The sequence below is a fragment of the Balaenoptera ricei genome, chromosome 8 (genome assembly GCF_028023285.1).
Source record: "Balaenoptera ricei isolate mBalRic1 chromosome 8, mBalRic1.hap2, whole genome shotgun sequence".
Taxonomy (NCBI): domain Eukaryota; kingdom Metazoa; phylum Chordata; class Mammalia; order Artiodactyla; family Balaenopteridae; genus Balaenoptera; species Balaenoptera ricei.
In genome coordinates, this window is record NC_082646.1 from 48,470,764 (window position 1) to 48,496,904 (window position 26,141).

A 26,141-nucleotide genomic window follows, 5' to 3' on the forward strand; every position below is an offset into this window, starting at 1 on the left:
CATTTGGATGAGGTAAAAGTGGAAAGAAAATAGAGAAAGCAACAGGAAATGAGTTCTTGCTCCGTCTGTGTAGCCACAGCAAAAGTCAGGTGATGTTACGCGGTTGTTGAGAAGAGACTGACTGTCCTGGATTTAAAGGTCCCATGTTACAGAGGTCCATCTCTTTCCACACCTCTGCAGTTATCCCCCATTCCTTCCTGCCTAACAAATGCAGAGCCATATCACAAGTCACCATCCACAGAAAGGGCCACTCCATTTTCACGATCCTTCCAGAGGCCCCACCTGACCAGTTGTCACCCTAGGGAGCGATGGCGCACCCACATTCAAGGAGCATAGTTGGAACGTAACACCAACCAGCAGAAGAAAGGCAAGAGGCACGGGGACGAGGAGTGCAGAGAGGTAACCTGAGGTCAGACATGAAGATTCCAAGGCTGGGAAAGAGGAGAAAGGTGACAGCTGGGACAGAAGCATGAAAAGGGAGAGAGAGAGAGAGGCTACATCAGAGAGCAAGAAATCAGTTACCAGATATTAATTCTTTCCTCCAATTAAAAGTCACTTACTTTTCTCTCAATATAAAACAGCACATATTCTTATTCACCACAGCTGTAAGCTTCAGGCTATGCACTGTCCTGCTGCAGTCCTAGGACACGTGAGACCCAGAAATCACACATCAATGTCAGTCTCATTTCTTTGTAGTTACCCTTTGCCTAACTAACTATGGAGGTTTTACAAAGTCACCTGAGGCTACAGCTTGAAACAGAAAACACAGCCTTAACCCTGAAGTCCCCATATCCTGGCTAGAGGGAAGTCCACACAGCCCCCGGGCCCCGGGGCACAGCGCTGACCTCACGGCCACCTCAGTGCCCACACTCCTTTCCTTGCCAATTCCACAAGAAGGAATTGCAGAGCCAGCTAAAGCACCAGCGGGAAAGGGCTATGAAGAGGAGGCACAGGGTTACGGCGACTGTAAGAACAGTCTCCTGAACATCCACAATTAAGCTAGCCTCAGCCCAGCCCCACAGAAAACAGTTATTTCTTATTGTTTTTCTTAGGTCTTCTTCTTGGTCACTCATTTTCAGCTACCTAAATCGTCTATCATGTGAAAATGATTACTGAAGAGGTAAGCAGCAACAGGTCAAGGTATTAGGGGAGATAAAGTTTGTCAGATATGTTAGCAAAATCACAGTTCAGACATGAATACTTTTCTCTTTGTGGAGCAAAAAAGCATCCATGCAAGAAGATTCTGTTGCTCTGACAAATTACTTTCTACTTATAAAAGTAAATCACAGGGGGAATTCAAGGACTCTAAGGGCTTGGTGACTTCTGATTCAAAGGCAGCAAAAACACCAGGCCACTGCTCCCAGTGGGCACGCCCCTCTGGCCCTGCTGAGAGGCCACTTGACCCCCCCCCACTGCGAGAAGGATGTGCCATAGCAAGTGGACGAAGCTCCCTGAAGGTAAACAAAACTGATTCTCCTTAACTAGACATTATCAGAGGACTTAGAAACTCAGGAATGTGATAACATATAAGCAGAAACAATTTTGTCAGCACTAACAAACAACTAAATCAATTGTTAGCCTAGACAAAATCTACAAGAAGATGAATACGCAAGCTCAACAAGAACACACTGTGTGACAAATGACCGATGTGGGTTTCGTCATGAAAGACATGTTTGTTCGAGAAGAAAGTAAATTCTAAGAGCAACGAGTAAAAAGATAAAATTCTAAATTAAATAACCACTGACTAAAGAAGAAATGAAAGCAAAAAATATACTAGACATCAACTGAGAGATGACAATGTTTACAGATCAAGAAAAGTTACAGAAGAAATCATAGAATTTATTAAAAAAAAAAAAAAGACAACCGAATCAAAGGTTTTATTTCAGAAACGGGTAATAAAATGGACTAAACTATCTGATGAAAAATGGGTAAGAATCTAACAGAATTGAGACAATTTGTTATCATGCAACTTGTTTCTTCACTTGGTTGGTACTAACTGTAGGATTTTACTAATACAGGAAATAGTTAATTAATACAGGAAACAACCATAATCCTATTAAGCACCTCAATGCACTGTTTTTCAGTCTATATAAAGATGTAGGAAATACTAAGAGGGCATAATAAGTGTTTAATATAATCAGGTCTAGTGGAAGGAAACTTACCATAGACAGGATTTCTTCGGAGTATAAACAGACTAAACAACATGTTTTGGAATGGACACATCTATTTGACTTTATTTATGATGCCAAGTTGCCAATCCATACCTGGTTAGTTAGAGGTAGAAACACATTCATTTTGATTGAATTCAGGAATACACACACAGTTTCTTTGTGTTTGCTCGATACTTTGCAGTCTGTCCCGATGAAATCAAATTGTCCTTTTCTATTCACCACTGCAAACTAGTTAACTGTTCATTCCAGCTATACATTCATTGTATGACTCTGCTTCATGATGGTTATTTCATTTCATACTTTCTATAAAATAAAAGATGACTATAGCTTGTGTTAAAAAAAAATAAATCATAGGAATGCACCTTTTGACCAGTAAAATTTCACTAAACAATCTCATCATACCTCAGTAGAATTTGTCTTTCAATTTCATAGTCTTTTAATCTGAATGAAAATAATAACTTATGGATTAAAAAGTTTTCTGTTTAACTGACAGGAAAAATATTATAAACATAATTTCTGAATAGAGAAAATGAGATGCAAGTAGCAATGCTGTCTTCACTGCTATAATACTTCATTTTTAAAAGTAAACAAAGTACTAATCACCATTTTGATTCCAGTGAATAAAAACTTAAAACTGAATTTATTAATCATTTTGGAAGTCTGAAGCCAAAAGGATCCTTTAACAGTATTGCCTAACAGACAAGTCAATCCTAAAAAGCTAATCACACTGCAAAATTTTGGCCTAATTAAACTGGCTCTCGCTGATACTCTTTTTTTCTGTTTGGTTTCAATCTGCCATAACAACCAAGGTTAGAATTACCTGTAAACAGAAGTATACAAGGCTTGATGAAATTGAATACGGAGGATTAAGCATTTAAAAAGTCTGGGTTATAATTCTTATTGCTACACAAGTTCTACTGCATAATTAATTTACAGCAGCCTAAAACTTTTCAGCAACAAAATTATATTAAAAAAATATACCATTATCCCTATATGTTACATTAATTGTAATGTAACATATCACAACCACTTAAGCCTTGCATTAACTTAGAAAAGAATAACTTGTCCCTGAAAAACTCTAAAGAGTGATCATATTTCAATCAAAGCTGTCCTGAACTAACTCATAATCAGCAGTGACTACATTTGTCACTTCTTTGCTCTAACATGAGTAAAAGTGACGATAATGATTTTTTGAAAAGAGGCTAGAGAACCTGCATCCAATTATGAAGTGGACTTTTAAACCGCCACTGGATTTTTAGAATGTTTTTAGTTGTCAAACATCCGTATAGGTGAAACAGCTGAGGGAACAAACTGCCAAACTTGCCCAAACTACTTTTGTTCCATAGAATTTGATCCCTTCTAAATCGACAACAGCATACAAACTTAGCTATGAAGAATTCAGCCCTTATAAATGAAAACAAACATAATAAACCTACAGGAGGTTTAAATGTAACTTCATTTGTTTTTGAATATTCAAGTGTAATGATTCTGTAAAAGATTAAAACATACGTTTCAACTTTATCAGATATGTCAATTTCCATTTGCTCCTAACCTGCCACTAATACATAGGTTCACTGGGCTGCCAAAGAACCCATCTGATCATGGAGAGAGATGAAGGTATCAGTGGAAAAAGAGCACGGATACCACAGCATTTATCCAAACAGTATGAGACCCGTCTTTGCATCCCTGAAGTAAGAATGGCCACTTTCTCCAATTAATTTGCTCTATACTAAATAAAGCAGCATTGTCTGTGAAGAGTTACTCCATACCCATAACATTTCACTACTATAGTTACCAATTCAGAAGTTAAAAAAAAAAAAAAAATACAGACCAAATCCATGTACCCGTGATCCTTTGTATCCTAAAATGTAGAAATATTCTTAGTTTTAACCAAGAATTATATTGGAATGAAGTAAAACATCTTTTAAAGTAATTTTAAGTATACTCTTATTTGTTACTATATTTCTACATAGATTATTTAATATTGCTGTGGACATAATTTAATTGATAATAATATATCATAATGTCAACCATTACAGTGATCCAGAATGAGATTCTGGCTATAGAGGGAGCTTAATTATTAAGCAACACTTTCCTAAAAAGCTTCTGTATTTCTGATTGGTAAGAAAAACAAAAAAAAGAGCGTCTCTTATTGAAATAACACTGACGTTCAAGCTCGGGCCCCCTTCTTTGTGTTCAACATAATTAACTCTCTAGGACAAAATAATGAAACATTAAGTCACATTAATAAGTTACAGTCATCTTCAAGAAAACTCGATGGGCAACTCTGGTGTTACAATTGTGTATCTTGGATCCAACTTAGGGATGAAGTCCTGAAAGTGTTTAGATGCACCAGTACCAAAAACGTCAAGGACTTTTCGGTTCATGACGGCAAATCTGTATAACAGAGGACACAGGGAACAAGTACTTAATGAAGTTTATAAAAGAAGATGATTCACTCCATTTGACTTATCTTACATGGAATGGGAAGACAGAAAAGGCTGACATGGCAAAAGACTCAATGGCAGATTCAAAAGTCACTTTGATACTCTTCCTCAAGATTCACTGTCTCATATTTTCTTTAAAAAGATGATAATCCCCAAAACTGAAACCCCAGAGATTACCATCATTATTTCAAACCCTTCTAGAATCTTTTCCACTAGATTGTGTCAAATAGAAAAATAGGTTCATTGTGATTTTTCTGATGAATAAAATCACAAGAAGCTAAATGTAAAATGAATGCGCTAACATTTACTGACAAGCGAAGGTATTAAACGTTATTCCTCTCATAATTGAAATTTTAATGTCTCACAGTCAACAGAAAATACATCCAAATGTGACTGAAGGGCAAACAGCATATAGGGTTTCAAATTTCTAACAGACACAACATAGTAAAAACACACCCTCATTTTATCCATCACCTAACCTAAGAGATATAAAAATTTTTAAAGACATGTATTTTAGCTAATGTGCAGGATGGACCTTCTGTGTCTCTGTGCCTGATCATAAGCATTTCTTTTCTGGGGACGATACCAAGGTGAAATTAGTTTTGAGTCATTGGCCAGTATCATTATTCCAAGAGCCAATAAATGTGATTTTTAGATCCTTCCCAAAGTATGTTCCCTTCCGAAATAATCAACTGGTCAAATTCATTGATGTGCAAAAAAACCTAAATGACAAAGAAATAAATGATTAAATAATAATAATATAGAGGATACACAGTGTCATGGCTAAGAGAAAGAATTCTGCAGTCAGACTGCCTGGCTCATATCCTAGCTCCATTCTTTCCTAGCTCTGTGATTCTGGCAGGTGTTTAACCTCTGTGTGCATCTCAGTTTCCTCACATTGTAAAAGCAAGATATTAACAGTACCTATCTCACACAGCTACTTTAAGGATTAAACACATATGTATGTATATGTATGTTGTATGTGTGTACGTGTGTATCTTAAAACCATTTCTGGGACATAGTAAGCACTATACAGCTGTTCGCTATTACTAATATTAATGGCAGCTACTATTTACTGAATGCCTACTAGGTGCTAAAGGCTGCCACAAACACCTCGATTTTCCCACAAAGTATGTATTATTGTTTCACTGAAGAGAGAAAGAAACTTGAGGATCATGATGGTAAAGAATTTTCCCAACCGGTGACACAGCTAAGGGTATCAGAACTGCAGTCAAACCTAGGTCTGTTCAATTCCCAAGCTCATGGTCTTTCTATCAGGTCAACCTGCCTCCCAAAGAATTAGATTATAATTAGGAAATGCTAACGACAACAACAATAATAAAGAATATGACAGTAAAGGCAAAGAAAAATGTGCTTACAAAATCAGGCAAAAGAATATGATTATTTTTCCAAAGTGGAAATCAGTCGATTGTTCAGGCATGATTTCTAATGAATCTGTTTAATGTTTTTAATCAAAAAGAAGAGATCAAAGATTTTAAAAGTGAGACTTAAGAATATTATATAGTAACTTATCAGCAGTTTGCAAGTCAACATATTAATTTAGAACACTTAAAACATCTAAAATAGGGCTTCCCTGGTGGCGCAGTGGTTGAGAATCTGCCTGCCAATGCAGGGGACACGGGTTCGAGCCCTGGTCTGGGAAGATCCCACATGCCAAGGAGCAACTGGGCCCGTGAGCCACAATTACTGAGCCTGTGCGTCTGGAGCCTGTGCTCCGCAACAGGAGAGGCCACGATAGTGAGAGGCCCGCGCACCACGATGAAGAGTGGCCCCCGCTCGCCGCAACTGGAGAAAGTTCTAGCACAGAAACGAAGACTCAACACAGCCAAAAATAAATAAATAAATAAAGAAGGAAGAAACTATTAAAAAAAAAATCTAAAATAATATAGGGAAAAAAATAGTCAAAATAATGTTCACTAAAAGAATGCCCCATGTTATTCTTATTAAATTTTAGGTCATATTTGATTTATAGCTAGATACCTACTTTACCACTGAAAGAATATTCCCTCAAGTAAACGAAAAGATTCAAAATCTTTTTTATGGAAATTGCTTTTTTTCTATGACCAGTTAAAACATCTCAGTCACTTACCTGCCCTTGGTGAGCCTTAAAAGGAACTTCCAGTAAGATGGTCGCAAGGTCTGAACTTCCATGACAGCCTAAGATTAGAATATTCAATTTGAGACTTCTTTTAGTAAACAGCAAATATTATCAGCAGTCTTAGGCAACAGAACATATTTATCTCTATTTTTATTGCTCACTGTATTTAAAAAACCACAGTGATGACAGTAGTAACAAAAACATGTTATTAATGTTTAAGTTGATAACTCTCAAGAATCTTTGTAAATATGCCTTCAAATAGGAATACTGCTCATGGAATAATAATTGAGTTAATAGTCATTATTATTGGGAAGCATTTACTAGATACCCATTAGATAGCTGGCACTTCGCTAGTTATAGTAAGTTTACCAACTTGGCAGCATTACTGTGAGAAATTGCAAATAAAAGCTGTCCCCAAAACTTTGCAAAAGCCCTAAGACCATTAACATCAATAACGGTGATTGCAGAACTTAAAGAGATTGAACGATGCTTCTATTAAACTAGATTCTACCCCTATCCTCACTGCCTGAGTAATACTGGGGAAAAGCAATTATTCGTATTTATGCCCATGGTATCTTTTTTTGAAGTAAAATTAAGTTAGGGCATTCTAGCCAAGGTACTAGAGTGATAATTCTCCTACAAAAATTGCACTCTATTTAAACCTAAAAATTGTTGTGTTCATAAAACATGACCTAGCCCACTAAGTTAACATGTTTAATGATTTGAAACTTGCAACCTATCTTGCTAATAAAACAAAAAAAGCATAAAATGTAAAAACTGGAAATGTTCCCAGGCCTTTATTTTTCCCCCATTGGTTTAATATACACTAGAAACAGAAATAATTCTACTTCTCATTTCAAAAAGTTATACTTACTGCCTGGAAGCAAATTGCCGTAGAGATGGAATAGATGATAGTGTCTGCATGGGGAAAATAGGGAACCTTTCCTGCTTCAATGCCTTTGAAATACATTGTCTGCAAAACAAGCACATAGCGCAAGATTTATAAAGAAAACAACTTTAAATAGCATTACCAATAAAGTGGAATGATACGTTCCCTATCTACAACTATTTTTTCTACCTTTCAAAATCCTAACAATCCTTTCAGAGCTCAAATCATAGGTACATCTTCCCTGACATGTTAAGTGTCAGCCCTTCCCTTTCCCTCATTCACTCACCCCAAACCCCAGATGCCAGTAATAATACTTTTCTGTGAAATTCAACAGCACTTTATTTCTACCTCTTTCATGCTATTTATTCTTCACTGCTATTTGTACAATGCCCAAGTCCTCCCTTCTCTGTTAGATCTATTCATTCATTCATTAAACATGTACTGGTGTAAACCCGATTAGTGCATAAGAAATAACCAACATACTTTAATAAGGCTACAAGAGATCTATATTGATTAGATGTGTAGATCATCACATGTGTATGTATGTGTACCTATGTTTATCTCAAATATATATGTATATATATATATACACACACATAAATATATATATGTGTATATATATATATAGGCTCCCCAGAGGAGGGAGCAACTATTCTGTCTAGGACAAAGGACCAAGGAGAATTTCAGAAATGACTACATTGAGTAGTGGGCATCTCAAACCATCTGCAGTGAAGAACCACTTTTTTAAAAAAAAATTTCCAACTATCATGGCCTGATGCTTTTATAATACAATAAAAATGAATTACTAGAATTGAACCAAATTTTCACTATTACATTCAAAAAACAAACTACTCCATCAAGTTGCTATAAGGTTTCCAAATGCTTCCTCTCAATTTCTATCCTTTCCTTGTCATGAACTGGTATGGTCATGAACAGTTCATAGACCAGCACTAGTCTGCTGACCCCACTTTTAATACTGCTGCTTTCTAAGAGGCCTAACATCAACAACTAGATAAGAGAGGAAAAGCAGGGGTAACAAACAGGGTGAAAATACATGACATGTATGGGGAATTTCCAGCAAATTTATATGGATGGAACAAAGGATAATTCATGGAAATGGGTTTTCTGGAACGTAGGAATGCTAAAGTGAAACAAGTAAGAAAAGTGGAAAGATGACCAAGACAGAATGGTGTTTCAATAGGTTGGAGGGAGCTTTAAGAAGACATGAGTGGACCATGAAATAAAGAACATAAAATAATTTTTTCCAAGAAAAAAGTTGTTTATACAGCTGATTTTTAATTAATATTATGTATTAATATAGCATTTTAATCTAAAATTAACTTCAATCTGTAAGATATGTACAAAGAGATTTATAATCTACTTCAGTAACAAGATAAACATGGGCCATTATTTTGAAAGTAATATGATAATATATTACAAGGTACAGATATACTGTAGTGTATTCCTGTTAACAAAAATGAAATTCAGATGTGGTAGAATGGCATCATAGAAACGTTATGTGAAACAGGTATCTCTTGATATATGGGATCATTGTGTTCCTAATTATTTCCTACAATAAAACTTATCTGTTGACCTAGAGTCTAAGTTAATGAAGAGTTGGGACTGTATCCTATACTTCTATATGCTTACCAGCACCACCACAGTAATGGGAACATAATCGACACTCAATAAATATGTCTTGGAAATAATTTTTTCCAAGAAAAAAGTTGCCTATACAGGTGATGTTTACTTAATATGCATTATATAATAATACAGAATTTTAATATAAAATTAACTTCAATCATAGGAAAATGATTGCCTATTATACCATAGTCGTTAATTCCACAAAGGACATGGTAAGCTTACACTTCTAATTTCCTGCATTTAAAAAAAAGTTCTCATCAGCACACTTATCAGATACGATCTGTTGATACAAGAAACAGAGCGATACCACTGCTTGGCTTTAAAACCTCTAGCCATTTAGAGAAACATTTTACAAACTAGATCTCAATGTTGGATGGCCCCTATGTCAAAGAACATATTTTTGCCAGCTAGGGCAAAAAAAATATATTCTCTCACTCCCCTTTTCCTCTCTATTAGCAAGTCCTGCCAACTCTATCTCCTAAACATACACCAAATCTGGGTATTTTTCTCTGTCTCTACTGCTACCATCCTGACACAAGCCACCATTTCCTGCCTGAGACGAACGGTTCTCTCCCAGATTCCGGTCTTGCCTCTAATCCATTCTCTATATAATAGCCAGAATATTCTTCTTAAAATGTGAATTAAATCACGTCATTTCCATGCTTAAAGCTCTCCAATGGCTTCCAAAGGCACGGAGAAAAAATAAATGCCTCCTCCCCTGCCTCTTTCTCCTCTCTCTTTCTCTCTCTCATTTGGATAAAACAAATTTGTATAATTTTCTTAATGTCATTAGGGACACAGATTTTTCAGTGAGATAAAACTTTTTAAAAATCAAACAAGTTAAATAAAATATATAACCTGAACTTTGAATTGAAAACATCAATGTGCTCCTAATTATTTTCTCTTTCTCTGAAAAGAAAGGGAAAAAAAATAGGATGCTCTAACTCTTTACTGGAAAGGCCAAGAAACAATGACTAGCCTAGGAGCAAAAAACCTTTAGCACCCAAACTAAAGTTTTCTAAATACCATTTCTCACCAAAAGAAACTAGGTGCCACTGGAGACGGCTGATTCTATGTCTGGAGCAGGAAACCACCCAGGTGAGCCTGGAATATCTTGTTTTATCACAAAGCAAGAAAACTATCAAAGATACCGGCATTACGTCAAAAAAGAAACAGGAGTCAACTTGAAGAGGCTCTCATGGCCAAAGATGGGGCAATTTGAGCATAATGACTGCAATAGGCTGAAACAAATCAAATACGTTAAACTCCATGTCTTCATAAAGACACCTGACAACAAAGACTTACAGGTCAACTTTGCAGGGTGCTAGGGACTAACTCATGCCAAACATTAGCAAATAAAGGGAAGTAATCAAGCACTTTATTATGACTTTGTGAACAGACGATCTCACAGTAACCAAACAGCTGAAAGGGAAAGTTCTTTTTGAAGAATTCCCGCTAATAAGTGCAGAAGAAACAATAATATTAGATTATGATGATTTTGCAACCCTCAGTGAAATAATAAACCCTGGTCATTAATGGCTGCTAAAACAATAGGGGAAAAGATGGGGAACCTTATGTTGGCTCTATCAACACGGAGCCCACCGATCCATCTTAGCATCACAAAAAGAGAGACAACCCGACATTTTCGTGTTTCCTAATGTGATGTAATGGGAATTCACACACACAGTAAATGTGAAGTTTTTCTGCCACTACCATCCCCCTAAAAGAAACTGAACCTGAACTTGCTTAAGGCTCTGGATCTAATTTACAGTTTACAGACAATACATGAGTTAAAGCAACATGTTATAACACCACCAGTGAGGATGCAATCAGCAAAATCCACAATGTGGGAAATTCCAAAGAACTAATAACCTAGAACGTCAACAAATAAATGGCAAGGAAAAAAAGAAAGGGGGAAGAAAAGAAGAAAGGGTGAGGGATAACTATTATAAACTAAAAAGAGACTTTGGATCTCAACTAAAACAAAGGGATTGCAAAAGACATTTGTGAGGTAATACTGAAAATGTAAGCTCTAATTGGATAACGATAATATTAAAGAATTACCAGGTTTTTAAAATTTATGACATGTATTTTGATTATACCCTGATGGCACTGGTGATTTGTTTGTCTTTAAGGAGTCCTTATTCTTTAGTTTTATTTTTTAAGGACTCTTTCTCCTCAGTTGTTTATGGATGAAGTGATTTGATCTCTGGGATTTGTTTTAAAATAATTTGGTACTTGGGGGTTTGGAGCAGTATAGGTGAAAGGAGATTGGCCAAATGCTGTTAACTGTTGAAGCTGTATGATGGGTACATGAGGGTTATCACATTATTCCTTCTATGCTTGTGTATATTTGAAAATAACACAAAGAAAAAAGAAGAAATAGGAGAACTGACTTTGTAAGTACTTTTATAGGATTAGAATTTGCTTTTGAAACTGGGATATATATTTACTACTAAAGCAGCTAAAAAGCTCTGTATCCTTTGGTTGTATGTGCTTAAAAATGTTTGCTTACCTCTACCAATTTGGAAGCTAAATACATGGAAATTGTTGTGCTTTTATAAAACATCATTGATACTCCCGCCAAAAATCCTGAAACAACAAATAAGGCAAAACTGATCAGAACTCAAAGTATTTCTTTGCTATTAAGTCACTCGGAAATGTTGATTCACTTAAATAGGAAAGAACTGATTTGTAGCACTGCCTTTTGTTACAACAAAATCAAGGACAGTAATATAAGTGATGACATTAAAATGGGGTGAATTCTTATTTATTATCACATATTTTTAAACTTAAAAATTGACCTTTAGAGTTAGGAACCACAGTTCTGATATACATATCACAAGAAACTACATTCTAAATTTAACTTTTAAAAACAGCAGTGGTCTTGCCAAATACAATGATTTTTTAAAATAATTTTTTAAAGGTTACTGGTATCATTTCTGATTTTAAGTGGAAATAGTCATTCATCTATTCTCCTAACAGCTCAAATTATGTTTAGTGCTGTCATCACACTTCCCTCCATTGCTTTCATTCTATAAATGGAAAACCAAGGTGGTAGGAGGCCTGGAATACTAATAGTAGGGATATTACTAATAAATATCTGAAAAGTTGTCTATTTAACTTAATACATATACTGAACTCACAGAAAATGTTTAGTTTTTATTTTTATAAAATTACTTGAGTTCCTAAAAAAATTATTATTAAAAAATACATCACTTGCCAGTGGTAAAATCAGAATATTTTAAGAAATCTAATTGCACTTCCATTAGTCACTTATATAATATTTTAAGTCTTTATGTTCTTTTGTGACACATTCCCTAGAATTTCTGGCCCGTAGCAGGACAGATACCCAAGTCATTATATTGCCAACCCAAAACATCAGATGGCAAGAGAGCCTTGATACGTTAAACTTCACAAATATAAAATGTTTGTACTAGTGCCTTAATGGGGATTCTATTACAGAGAAAGGAAGATACAAAGAAATCAGATGAATTTGAAAACCATGTCTGCTTCATTCCTACTACTGATTGATGCAATAGTAATATATGTATTTTATCATTGCTTTACCAGCTATAATGGCATGCAGTTCATCATCCAGATTTCTGACCCAGCGCAGGAAGCAACTAGTACCCTGTATCAAGAAGAAAATACAATGACTTCAGTTGTTTCAGTTCTAGGAAAAAAATGCATGTAACATCTGTAATGGGTGAGTCATTAGCTGACCTTGGAGGCAAATTGGTGATCTTATTTAAATCAAACTGAATGTATGATTGGTAAAATTATGAACAGTAACCTGTTATAACGTTACTGTTTGGATAGACCCTATTAAGAAATTATACATAAAATTTTCATTGTAATGATTTTTCAAAATGAATTCAAAAATTCTACTTTTGTTTAGATGTAGAATGCTGGGGAAAGTATCACTCCCATTCTAACAAGGAGAAAAAGCTGGATAAGCTACAACTCTGTCAAGTCAGAATCCTATACTTAGAGAAAACATTTTTCAATATCAAGGTGAAATAAAGACTCTCTCAGAAATTTCGCACCAAGCTGGCGGGTAATCCCCATGTCGGTGTGACGTGCTAGCTCGGAAGTGTTTTCTGCTGCTGTCATGGTTCCTCCGCTAAACTGCATCATTGCTGTGTCCCAGAACACAGAACATTGGCAAGATCAGATCGGGGACGAACCATTGTCAAGAACAGGGACCTGCCCTGGCCCCCGCTCAGGAATGAATACAGGTATTTCCAAAGAATGACCACAACTTCTTCAGCAGAAGGTAAACAGAATTTGGTGATTATGGGTAGGAAGACCTGGTTCTCCATTCCAGAGAAGAATCGATCTTTAAAGGACAGAATTAATATAGTTCTCAGTAGAGAACTCAAGGAACCTCCACAGGGAGCTCATTTTCTTGCCAAAAGTCTGGATGATGCCTTAAAACTTATTGAGCAACCAGAATTAACATATAAAGTGGACATGGTTTGGATAGTGGGACACAGTTCCGTTTACAAGGAAGCCATGAACAGGCCAGGCCATCTTCGACTATTTGTGACAAGGATCATGCAGGAATTTGAAAGTGACGCATTTTTTCCAGAAACTGATTTGGAAAAATATAAACTTCTCCCAGAATATCCAGGTGTTCCTTCTGATGTCTAGGAGGAGAAAGGCATTAAGTACAGATTTGAAGAATATGAAAAGAACAGTTAATATGAAAGTGTTTTCTGATCTATTTCAAGCCTCCTCCTCCCCCCCCCGAAAAATTATGTATTTTTTGTTGTAAAGACTTTTGTTGACTTTAGATCTATGGATAATTATTCCTAAGCAAAGTACCTTTATTCCCCATTAATCTTAACTAGACTGTATCAGATACCATTTGTGAAACATTTCTTGCTGTAACTGCCTGAATGCCCATCAAGGGTCAAGAATAGGTTACCAGCACCTGCCTAGGGTAGAATATCTACCAAGACAGCCCAAAGTGGGAGAGTCCCCTGATAGCATAAGTTGAAACCAGAGCCTATAGAGCTAGGAGATAGGCAGATGGGTCCAAAGGTCAGAAATGGATTATAAATAGAAGAGCTAGCACTCAGTTATTAAAATTAGATCAAAAGAGGGACTGTGAATTACTCTATATCACACTTGTGAAAAATATTCTGTTCACTCAGACCGGGAGTCAATAAGTTGAGAACTCCAGGATATTCCACATGGATAGTAAAGAGGCAGGTATGACACTGCCTTTTCGGTGGTTAAAGGAGAAGGTCTGAGACCTTAAAAGACTTTTTTTCTGATCTTCAATGAGATTCCATGGGATGTTACAATGATAAAACAAGAACTGGCTGCTCTTTACAAAAAAGAATAATCTAATATCAAGCATAATGGCTAAAATTAAAAATTCAAGGAGGTAATAAATTCAGAATGAATATTGCTAGAAACCAAAATTACTAAGTTAGAAACTAAACTTCAAAGAATTAAAAAATGAAAACTAAAACATGTTTTACCCATCATGTTAGCAAAGCTTTAGATTAAGTATCCAAAAAAAAAAAAGAGCATTTTCTGCCTTATAAATTGGGACAACCTTTTTAGAGTGTAAGTTAGCAATATCAATTAATATTCAAAATATTCTGGGTTTGGACCCAGAACTTCCACTTCCAGAAATTAATCCTGAACAAAGAAATGGACCCAAGAGTATTTGTTGCAACATTTTTTTTCAAACTTGGAAAGAGCCCAAATGTTGATAAATAAGAACTAACCAATATGTCTATAAAATGTAACATCTGCAGCAGTTAAAAAGGACAAAGTACTGACAGAAAAACACCAAAAACTGCTAAGCAAAAGAAGCAAATTGTGTATAATACTCAAAATGTTTAATAAATGTTAATGTGTGGGGGGAAAAAAAAAAAAAGATTCTCTCAGACAGATAGAAGCTGAGAAAATGCACCACCTGCAGACCTGCATTACCAGAAATGTTAAAGGTCGTTCTGCAGGCAGAAGGAACAAGACACCAGCTAAAAATTTAGGTATAAAAAAAGAGATGAAGAGCTCTGGAAATGGTAAAATGAAGGTAAATTTAGAAGGCATGTTTTTCTTATCTTTAATTGTTATAAAAATGAATCAACTGTCTAAAGCAGTGGTCAGAAAACTATGGCCCACTAGGCAAATCTAGCCTGCCACCTGTTTTTACATGGCTCATAAGCTAGAATATTTTTACACCTCTCAATGGATAAAAATAAAAAATAATAATATTTTGTGACATGTGAAAATTATATGAAATTCTAATACAGTGTGCTAAATTTTTATTGGAATACAGCCATGCTCATTCATTTATATATTGTCTATGGCTGCTTTCACACTATAATATCAGAGCTGAATAGTTATGAGTGAGACCATATGTTCCACAAAGCTTAAAATATCTACTCTTTGGCCCTTTACAGAAAAAGTTTTCTGACTCCTGGTCCAAAACAAAAATAGCAACAGCATATTGTGGGGTTTATAACATATGAAAAGATAAATGAATTGCACAAAGGATGGGAAGGAGGAATTACAAGTATGATGTGGTAAGATTCTTACACTATACTGAAGTGGTATAATATTATTTGAAAATATTGACCAATAAATTAAAAATGTTTATTATAAATGTTAAGACAATCACTAAATTTTAAAAAGACATATAAATAATAAGTCAATAGTGATGATAGAATATAAAAAATACAAAAAAATTAATATAAATTTAAAATACATAAAAAATACCCCCAAAATCCAGGAGACAAAAAAAAAGAGGAACAAAGAAAAAAATGGAACAAATATAAAACAACTAATAAGAAAGTAGATACAAACAGATATAAACTCAACTATATTAAATGTAAAGAGTCTAAATATACCAATTAAAAGACAGTGATTACCAAACTGGATACAAAAGTAAGAACCAACTATATGTGGTCTAAAAGAAACCAGCCTTTAAACTGAGGTCACGGAAAGATTAAAGAAGGAAACTATACCATCAAATATAATCAAAAGAAAACTGGAGTAGCTATATTAATAGCAGACATAGTAGACTTCAGAACAAGGAATATTACCAGGATAAAGAGGAACATTACAAAATGGAAAAAGGGTCAGTTCACCAAGAAGACACAGAAGAAATAAGGTTTGTTTGCCTGACCTTCTCTTAATTACATTCTTAGGAAGATGCAAAAAATTGATAAATTTTTCAGAAATCACATATGGCTTTGGAACATGCTGTATGAATATTTTTTATAATAGATTTTCTGACCCAGTTGCATTTTCCTTAGTTTAATTACCATTAGTTTATATTACCTAAGCAAATAAGTAGCAAAAATGTAAACAAACAAAAAAGCCTATGCTCTCAGATATGCTGGATGGTGGAGAATAACCAACCTGGGCTAAAAATGTTGGAGATAATCCACATGTAAATATTTAAGAGTTTATCTTAAGAGTAAATACAAACTCTATGACACAAGAAATGAAAAAGAATGTGAATATAAACATATTATCACCAATATTCTGTCCTATTAACTCTTGTATATATTCAAAGATATAAGTAATGCTTCCTAGTCAAACCATATTGAAAATGTTTTCAATGTTAGTAATATTTCATAACAAGTGATTAATTAACTATAGTTTATAGTTTGCCACTTTTTCCTTTCCATTTCAAAATACTTTCTCCACATCTACCTTTTATAGGTAAACTTTATCATAAAATGAAACACAACCACCTTATCCAAAATAATTCCAGAATTCAGTTTTTCCCAGTATTTCCTTTTAACAACTGTGTGTGTGCACACGCACACACGCATGCACATGCATACAGGTCAACCTTAGTTAACACATTTTAACCTTTAAATTTTGAATATAAATTTTAGATGTTTAATAAAATATGTCAGTAATATGATTTACATATTAGTGATTCCCGTTAAACAAAAGGCCATTACTTCAAACTGCAGAGTGCTGTGTCACAGATGATCCCTATATATGTGTTTAGGTGGGTGCTTATTATATATGTGTGGGTACATTTATAGGAACATGCAGAAAGAGGTGGAAGAATGTTAACTTTGTTTATTTGAGAGAGTATAGTAGAAAGAGTGAGTGAGTGGGAGATGGAAAATAAGTCATTGCTTATATCAGTTACAACAGAAAATCCTTACTGTTTCTATCAAAGGTTGATATCAGCTAGGAGGGTCTGAAAATGTTTAAATTAATAATCAGGTAGTAAAGTTATTCAGAAAAATAGATACATCACTTTTGATGTCAGAAATATCAGGAAGTTCATATTTTCTCAGTGACTACATTGTTGAAAAAAAGAAAATGAGTTTTTGAAAATCTTTAATATTATGTATAAATGCAAATATATCTACACTTTCAAGCTTTAAGAGAAGAAGTATCTCCAGCCTCTATTCCCAACATAATGTGCATATTTGGTGATGAGATATTTACAAATACTATAGAAAGAAGCATTAAAAAAAAATGACAGATGAGTTAAGGCCGTATCTCATTTTAACAATAGCCATGTTATTTATTTCCCACTTTTCTTTCCTCTTCTGAAAGCCTTACCTTGTATATACTAACAAAAGAGCCCAGAAAAGCTCCGAGCTGGAAGTTTTCTTTATTGTAGAAGAGAGAAAGTAGCCGGGATGGCTGTGTAAACAGATGCCTAAATGCAGAGGGAATCCGGAGGCAGCACTGGATCAAGTATCCCACGCTAAACATTCTGATAAAACCCTAGAGAAAATTGGGAGGAAATTCTGATTTACAACCAAATTTTGAAGAACAATAGATATAAATTTTATTGTTGCAGAATCAAAACGGAACTAAAAATATTAAGACAAGTTTATATCACAGCCATTTTCAAAATTAAGTCCTAAACCTCAAACAATTTTAAAACAATTGCCTTAAAAATAAGCGTGAAATCTTGCAGCAAACATACTTTCTATGATTTACAAAGGCTTAAAAAGTCTCCCAAGCACTGGCCAAGTCTATCTATGCACCAAACTTCTACTTCTTGACATTTTGTTGACATAACTGGGATTTATAATCCCTAAACCACAAACAGTTTTAGAAACAAAAGCACTGCAACTCCAAAAAAAATAGTTAACAAAACCAAATGCTTTTGGAAATTTTAACAGAAAATGCCTCTTAATCATTAGTTTCAGCAGAGATTCTTTTGACAGAAAATAATTGTATTATCTGTTTAGACCTTTGGTGTCAACTATTTAAACGATCAAGTTTAAAGAATTTTCCAGGAAAAGAAATAATTCTATCTAGGTTTTTACTTCTGTGCTCAATGTGTCAAGCTGAAACATCTCTAGGGAATGGCAGCTTTAAGGTAAACTAAACAAAACCTGAGAAAGCAAATTTGCTACAAATCCACATTTGCTGTCAACATTTCTCCATATTACCTGCAACTATCTACAGTGTAAAAGGGAGGAAGGATGACTAATGTTGGTCAATTTCATTTCACTCTTTAGGAAAATGAAGTTTGATGTCACTTAAGGGTAACAGACTGAACAATTCCAGTCATCTCGAAACAAAATGTTATCAAAAAGAATAGTATTTTATACATGATTCAACCAATACACTGTAATACTGATCTCCCATCCTCCTCCTCTTTCACCCCCACTGGAATGGAAAAACGTCTACATTCTTAGTAGCGTTTGCTGCTAAGTTTCAAACGTCAGGTTTGTACCTTCTGGATAGCAGCCTTCTTTTTTTTTAAAAAAAAAATTGAGTTACTATGAAGAAACATTCATTAATTTACCTGAAACTACCTAATACCTGGTTAAAACATGAAAATTAAATTGTCCAAACAATTAGCATGAATTATCATGCATTTGCTTAACTGAAACTGCCTAGTGTTTGTTTAATGCATGAAGTGGTCACACCTGTATCTTGTCACTGATAATATCATAATATTAACCTAAGGGTTCAAAGATCACACTCATGTTCAATCATTTCACACTATTTTCAAGAGATCTATTCATCCTTCCATCCATTCACCCTTTCACGTATTCAGGAAAGATTCAGTGAATGCCTCTCATGTGCCGAACATCACACTAGATGCTGGGGATAGAGTAGTAAAGAGGACACAAAGCCCCTGCCTTCATGGAGCTTCCATGCTCATTAGAGGAAGAGAAAATCAGTAAACAAATAAACATAAAGTAATTACAGATTACAGTAAGTGTTGAGAAGGAAGTAATCAGGGCACTGGGAAAGAAATTAACAGGGCACCCTATATTAGACTGAGTGGTAAGGGAAGGCTACTGAGGATGTGACGTTTAAATAGACACAAAAGAGAAGGAGCTGGCATGAGAAAAACATTTCGGGTAGCTTGGACAAAAAGCACAAAGCCAAAAAAGAGACTGGCAGGTATCAACAAAAAGTTCGTGTGAATGGAGTATAGTGATTTGGGGGGAATGTAATTCATCTGAATATTCACTCAGGGGTATGATTTAACATGAGGTGTAACTGAGTCCATGGAATAATGAGGTGCACTGTCAAAATATTTTACTATTCTTGTGATATAAATTCCTCACCCACAAATCTCCAAATAATTCTACATTCATGGACATAATATTACAATGTATACATAAATTAGTAAGTTTATAGTACTGGTACACGCTTGAAAGAATGACTACATTTTTTTCATAGCTCAGTAATTCTCACTAACTTTCTCGTATACTTTTTTAAAAATATCACCTCTCCTCTCCCCCAAATTTCTCAAATACCTCTAATTTAGTCAAAATGCTTTTCTTAGTTCCCCTCCTGAAGTTTCCCCTTGAACTAGAATTATGTCCAGTTGGAGGGAATAATAACCCTCTCTGGGAGCTGGTAGACTTTGAGGCAGCCGGCAACATTCTTTTTTTTTGTTTTGCCACTTTAAAAATGGGGCAGGAAATCAGATTTGGAAAGAGTGTGTCAGAAACTACTTCACAACTCAAAAAAATACTCTACTGCTTTTGCCCCTGGTTCTGTCTTTGAGTACTTTAAAGGTAAGTGTTGGCTTGGGTGCGTGCCACCATCAACACTCGGCCACAGGCATTCACATTCATAGGCACTAATGTGATACAGTCCCTCCCTTTCTAGAGGGACGGTCAGGAGGCTGTCTTTTGGGGTGCTGTACAACTCTGCTCTTCTCATCATCAATAAAGTGGGGATCAGATGTAAGGAAGAACATAAATTTTCTAAAGCATCAGGATTGTTAGAGCACCATCCAAAACTAAAGAACTTGTAGCAGATGGTGCCACCTGTGACAGACTAACTGCAATGAAAATTAACTTCCTTCTCAGAGTTGGTGGGATGGGGGGATGGGGGGCGGTGGCAGGCATGGGATGGGGGATGGGGAGGGAGCACGGCCCTGGTACACTAATATATTAGGGAGTGGGGAATTTATGTCAGTGGGCATAACTAACTTTCTTAATGTAGAACAACTGTGGACATGCTCCAGTTACCTTCATGCCTTAAAAAATGTAACAGCTTTACAAGTCCAAAACCAAATGCCACTGTCCCAGATGGCACAGTGTATGTGTGTGACTGCCGATCCCCTAGCACACAGCACAGTCCAGGGGCCTTGTTCTAAGATGTATTCTAATGAGGATACATTGCAAAGTACAAATTTTAATTTTAACTTGACTTTATTTTTCTCTTCTTTGTTGTTGTTGCTTCACCTTCTACTTTGTAAGTTTTACATTTATTAAGTAAGCTAATGTAAAAATTATTTAACAAAGGATCTGGTAAGTGAATACTAAAAGCTAAATTGTTATCTATTTCTCACAAGTGTCTTATTCTTCAAGTCAAATGCAAAGAATGATAGCAATGATTGTCAACTTTTCCATTTACTTTGAAATTATGTTTTAATAAGTAAGTTTTTTCTATACATATTCCCTGTGGTTATTAAAGTAGATTTTATATACTTACTTTAATGCAATAAGAGATGCAATTATCCTCATAGTGTTTGCAACATCTATGCCTTGGTCCATGCTTACATCTGAAATTAAACCAAAAAAACTAATATAATTAAAATGTGTGTGTGTGCGTGCGTGCATGTGTGTGTGTGTGTTGATCTGCTTAAAACTCTCTAACCAAAAAAGGAGAAAACATTATCAACTCGTTTCTAAATGTGTGCATCTTTTGATTTCTTAGGACATACAGAAGCAAAGATAACAGATTTTTTTTCCCTTTGCTGCTCACCATTTGACACACTGTATAAGATATGTGACTGCAGTCAAAATACTTGAATGTGGAACAGAAAAGCCATATTGGTAAATATTTGTGACTAAATATGAAAAATATGTATATGTTATCTCTATACTCTGCCAAATCTTTTGGAAGCTTTAAATCGTTTATTGTAGCGTATAATGGTCATAAATCATCCATGACGTCAGTACTTGAGCAAAAATCATAATGAGAATGTGCTCAGGTTACAGGAATTTATAGTTAATTATATTTGAGAGAAAACATCTGGGAAAGAAACATGATATAGTATTAGAATTTAAAATTCAGTTTTTAAAATAAATATAGAAATAGAACATGCAGGAATTCAAAAGTAGGTTGTGATTTAACTGTAAACAACTTAGTCTTCCAGTGTTTAATAAACATTTCTGCTGGGAGGACTACTATTCAAGACACACTTATTTTAGTTATTTGGTATGTCTACTCCAGGACTATTTATTTATTCACTCCAGGCGTAAAAAAGTAAGTAGAATATCTAATGTGGGTTTAACTCTCCCCCTTTCTCTTTGAAGAGTTCATGTTCCAAAATAAGCAGTCTTTATAACGCTTTCAGAATACAATTAATTAATTATCTTCATGGTTGGAACACATTAACTCTTTCTTGTTTATGATAATAACTTGCAGAGTGATATCCTGGCTCTCTAATTCCATTTGCAAATTGATTATAAAGACCTTCTCCGAAATTCAATGCTGCACTGCAGCTGGAGTATACAGGCAACCTTTCCTAGTCAAGGGTGACAGCAATAGTTCATTCCTTATGTCGTTAGAATGATATGACATATCTGGTCATGGGAAGTTGTTGAGTGATTAAAGCTAGGGGCCTGAAAAGGGGTGAATCAGAGAAGGACTGCCTTATGTAAACCATCACTCTTCATACTTCTAAGTGTCCTCTTCAAAGACATTTCTCAGCCATGGCTACCAGAACTACACAGAAATTGTTAAACTCTCTTTGCTAGTGAAGTTAAATTCTGTTATCAACTATACTGTCATTTAGTCTTTCCTAGTCTTTCATTAAAATGGCTTCCCAAGTGCTGGACTGCCAGTCTCCTATGTCATCTGCTCTGCTTCTATATTATCCTGCACCTGCTTTCACACCAATGGACCCACTGAGGCTACTCTGACAAGTTCTGCCATGGCCCGATCAGCTCTGATACCCAAGGCTTCATTCACCTCCGTCACACATTCTCTGCATTCCCCTATAATTCTTGTTGACATGATTCCCATTAACAGGATCCCCTACATCACACATTCTCTGCATTCCCCTATGATTCTTGTTGACATGATTCCCATTAACAGGATCCCCTACCACAATTATTACTGCCGTCTACCACCCCTTTCTTTCCTTTTACCTTCTTCTGTGGTGTACAGAAGAAGAGACAAAGTCTTTAAATTCAGTAAAAGTTTTGAGTACCTACTCTGTGCTCGTGTATGTGAAGCAACTCCTATGTTATTTCATTTAATGCATGCAACACTCCTTAATAAAGTTAACTGATGAGGACTTTAGGATGCAGAGTGGTTAAATCACTGTTCAAAGTCCCAAAGCCAGGAGGGGCAAAATGAGTCAAACACAGGTCTTCAGATTTCTTAAAGGGCAACAGCTTCCTGTAGTTGATCCCCTAACTTTCTATACTGCCTCCTCATTCTACACTCTCTAAAATAGCACTACAAGATCATTTTTATTGGCTGATATTCTAATTTTAAACCTTTAAATTAATTTTCTTAAATATCTTAAATGCAAATGAAGACTTATTTGTATGAAATAGACTTCTTTGTATAACATACAAATAAAGATTTCTTATTTTATTTCCAAAGCCCTAAAAATTTCCACTCTTGCAAAATATCCTTCACTTAAAGTTTGCTCCTTATTATATCTATATCTTCTTAAATCTCTCTTGGAATTTTTCTTTCTCCTTTCCACACTTGAAACATTCGATTAGCACATATTAATCTGTTTCCTGAAGTTCCCTCTTCTAGCCTCCTGCAACTCTGCTTAGTTTGAAATAGAAAAGTATTTCGATTTCATGTAAAACTATTTTAAAGGCAGATAATGGTCTATAGTCCTGCTAGAAATAATAAACAACATTCACTTGCCATCGTGTGCCTTTTTATAAAACTCTATGCACAGTTTCTGGTTAAAAAAAAAAAAAAAAAAAAATTATTACCTGAAAAGAAAACAAAAATACCTTGGCATGGTACAAATGTTATATAAAATGGTGACAAAATGTGCTAAAATATCAAGATAAAGAACTCACACTGAATCCACAAGCTTCCTGACTAGAGCAATTATATTCGTTCCTCTTGGTTTTTCCTCATGTTTCTCAGTCTTTTGTTCCACTTTTGCATATGCCGCCTCTGGTGAATAAGAATGTGTGGGAATTTCTTCCTTCCCAACAATGAACCTAAAGAAAACAGCTCAATGAGAGGCATTTTTCCTCTTAAAAAAAAAAAATCAGTGAGAAAATAAACTGATTTTGTTTATATACAAATACACTGTGGACAGTACCTTATCATTTGAAATAATATTTTCCACAATTTATATAAAACTAGTCATCCTTTAAAAAATAGGCTTTTGAAATCTGAATACTCAGAAAATGTTAATAGCTGTTTATTTAACAGTGCAGGCATCTTAAAATCAAATACAGCATAGCTCTTTGATGAAACACCCTTTTAACTTAAGTCACCGCTTTTTTAAGGTATTACACAACTTAAAAGTTTTTTCAAACAAAAAAGCAGATGAACTATTAACTTGGATCTACTAGTTAATGACAAAATTTCTATTTTTTTCTCTAAAATGTACCAACAGTTACAATTGAATGCATTTCTCATTTTTTTACTCTAAATTTGTATCTAAAGTCACCACTTTTTTAAGGTATTACACAACTTAAAAGTTTTTTCAAACAAAAAAGCAGATGAACTATTAACTTGGATCTACTAGTTAATGACAAAATTTCTATTTTTTTCTCTAAAATGTACCAACAGTTACAATTGAATGCATTTCTCATTTTTTTACTCTAAATTTGTATCTAACGTCACTTTGAGTCATAAAACAGCTGCAGTGCAGTAGGTGGTCATCTATATGCACATGAGAAATAGAGGGAACTAAAGAATGAGAATCAGAAAGTTGGTTAAGAGTCTGTGTGTCTTCCCCACATTATTAGAAAATCTTAAATTTGATGTTATTCTAATCTACTTACTTCTCTTTGGAAAAATCTAATATCCAGGAGAAGACACTGTTCCTGTATCATCAAAACTGGACTATATTTTTCCAAAGACAATACAAAGAAAACATTACCAACCATTAGATATCACTCAATCAGTATCCTTTATCAGAGTTTTCATTTTTGCTGTTTTCACCTTCACTATAAGAGTCACTGCTCTTATAAAGAATAACTAAGCTTTCCTTAGCCAATTCTGCCTGCTGAACCTTCAGAAAATATCACAAAACATAGATAAAACAGGAGACCAATAACAACACTACACTAAAATTCTAGAACATGGGAACTATGGCAAATTTAAATACTCATGAAAGAGAGAAAAATTGTTACTATCAACAAGTGCAACCCATCTCGTTAGGACAAACTTGATAAAACATCTAGTTTACCAAATTGTAAGGGGCGTGCAATGAGATTGTTTGTCACCAGATGGCAGCTGTGCCTCCTTGGTAACTGCTGGTCCAAAAGAATTTGGTTCCTAATCGTGGGTGTGAATGGAGAGTTTAGGGTCTGTACTACTGCTCTTTATAAACAAGGTAAAACTATGCTAGAACAGACACAATATCTCTCATACCTTTCCCAACACTGAAAGGAAAGTGTTGCTATTTTGGCCAGGACCTACCATTCGGATTAGAGCTCACTTCCTTGGAGAAGCTGCCCCTGCCCCAAGCTGGAGTGAGTGAGCCATCCTTCCTTTGTGCTCTCACAGCCCAGTGATCCCCCAGTACTGGAAGCACCTTTTTAGTACTTTCCCTCCCCCACTAAACTGTGGGATCTGTGAGACTCTATATACCTTCTTTGTTATTATATCCCAGTGCCTGGCATAGTGTCGGGCACATAATAAATATTTAGTTAACACCTAGCAAAGGAATATAGTAATAGGGAGCATTTTCTGAGCATTTACTACATGACAGGCACAGCACTGAGCCATGGACAAAGATTAAATCATTTAACCCTCATAGCAAAACACTATGAAGTAGGTACCATACTTTCCATGACAGTTAACATGAAAAGGCATCTTGTCCACAATCAAAAATATCAGTAATTATTTGAACCCTGAACTGTTTAACTCTAAGGCCTGGGTTCTTAGTCACCAAACTTTGTACATTATTAACTATGGTTTAAACTACGATGAATCAGTCTTAGTCTACCTTCAGATTCCTGCACTGGCTCTTCTCCCGTGGTTCTCTCCTTGACTCTTTCTATTCCCCTAACTTCCACTATTATCTTACAGAACTAGCAAGAGTGAATAACTATTTTTCCAGAATATTTTCCTGTAACACAGAGAAAATGTTAAGTGCAAATAGTCCAAGTCAGCCTTTCATTATAAGTGGATTTGAAGAAAACATACACAAATATCCGACACATTCTGAGTTTTGGCAAGGATTCTGGGAGTCTAAGGAAAGATCCAGGAACAATGGC

The 26,141-nt window shown here is 35.1% G+C and overlaps 1 protein-coding gene and 1 pseudogene across 3 annotated transcripts in view; one reads left to right on the top strand and one right to left on the bottom strand.

Annotated features, from left to right (window-relative positions):
* Nucleotides 1–2,224: 2,224 nt before the first annotated feature.
* The window catches only part of TMEM135 (transmembrane protein 135), a 244,678-nt gene continuing 220,761 nt past the window's right edge, over nucleotides 2,225–26,141 (bottom strand). For 2 of the 3 annotated variants that reach the window (XM_059930619.1, XM_059930618.1), the window contains 8 exons: nucleotides 23,760–23,906; nucleotides 21,193–21,262; nucleotides 17,833–18,000; nucleotides 12,841–12,904; nucleotides 11,786–11,862; nucleotides 7,612–7,710; nucleotides 6,729–6,796; nucleotides 2,225–4,568 (listed from right to left, as the gene is read on the bottom strand). In XM_059930619.1, coding sequence (XP_059786602.1) covers nucleotides 4,436–4,568; nucleotides 6,729–6,796; nucleotides 7,612–7,710; nucleotides 11,786–11,862; nucleotides 12,841–12,904; nucleotides 17,833–18,000; nucleotides 21,193–21,262; nucleotides 23,760–23,906 — 826 coding nt within the window. In that variant the 3' untranslated portion in view covers nucleotides 2,225–4,435. The remainder of the gene's footprint in view (nucleotides 4,569–6,728; nucleotides 6,797–7,611; nucleotides 7,711–11,785; nucleotides 11,863–12,840; nucleotides 12,905–17,832; nucleotides 18,001–21,192; nucleotides 21,263–23,759; nucleotides 23,907–26,141) is intronic. The other variant, XM_059930620.1, reaches the window with a different exon arrangement.
* LOC132369745 (dihydrofolate reductase-like) lies at nucleotides 13,385–13,977 on the top strand (annotated as a pseudogene).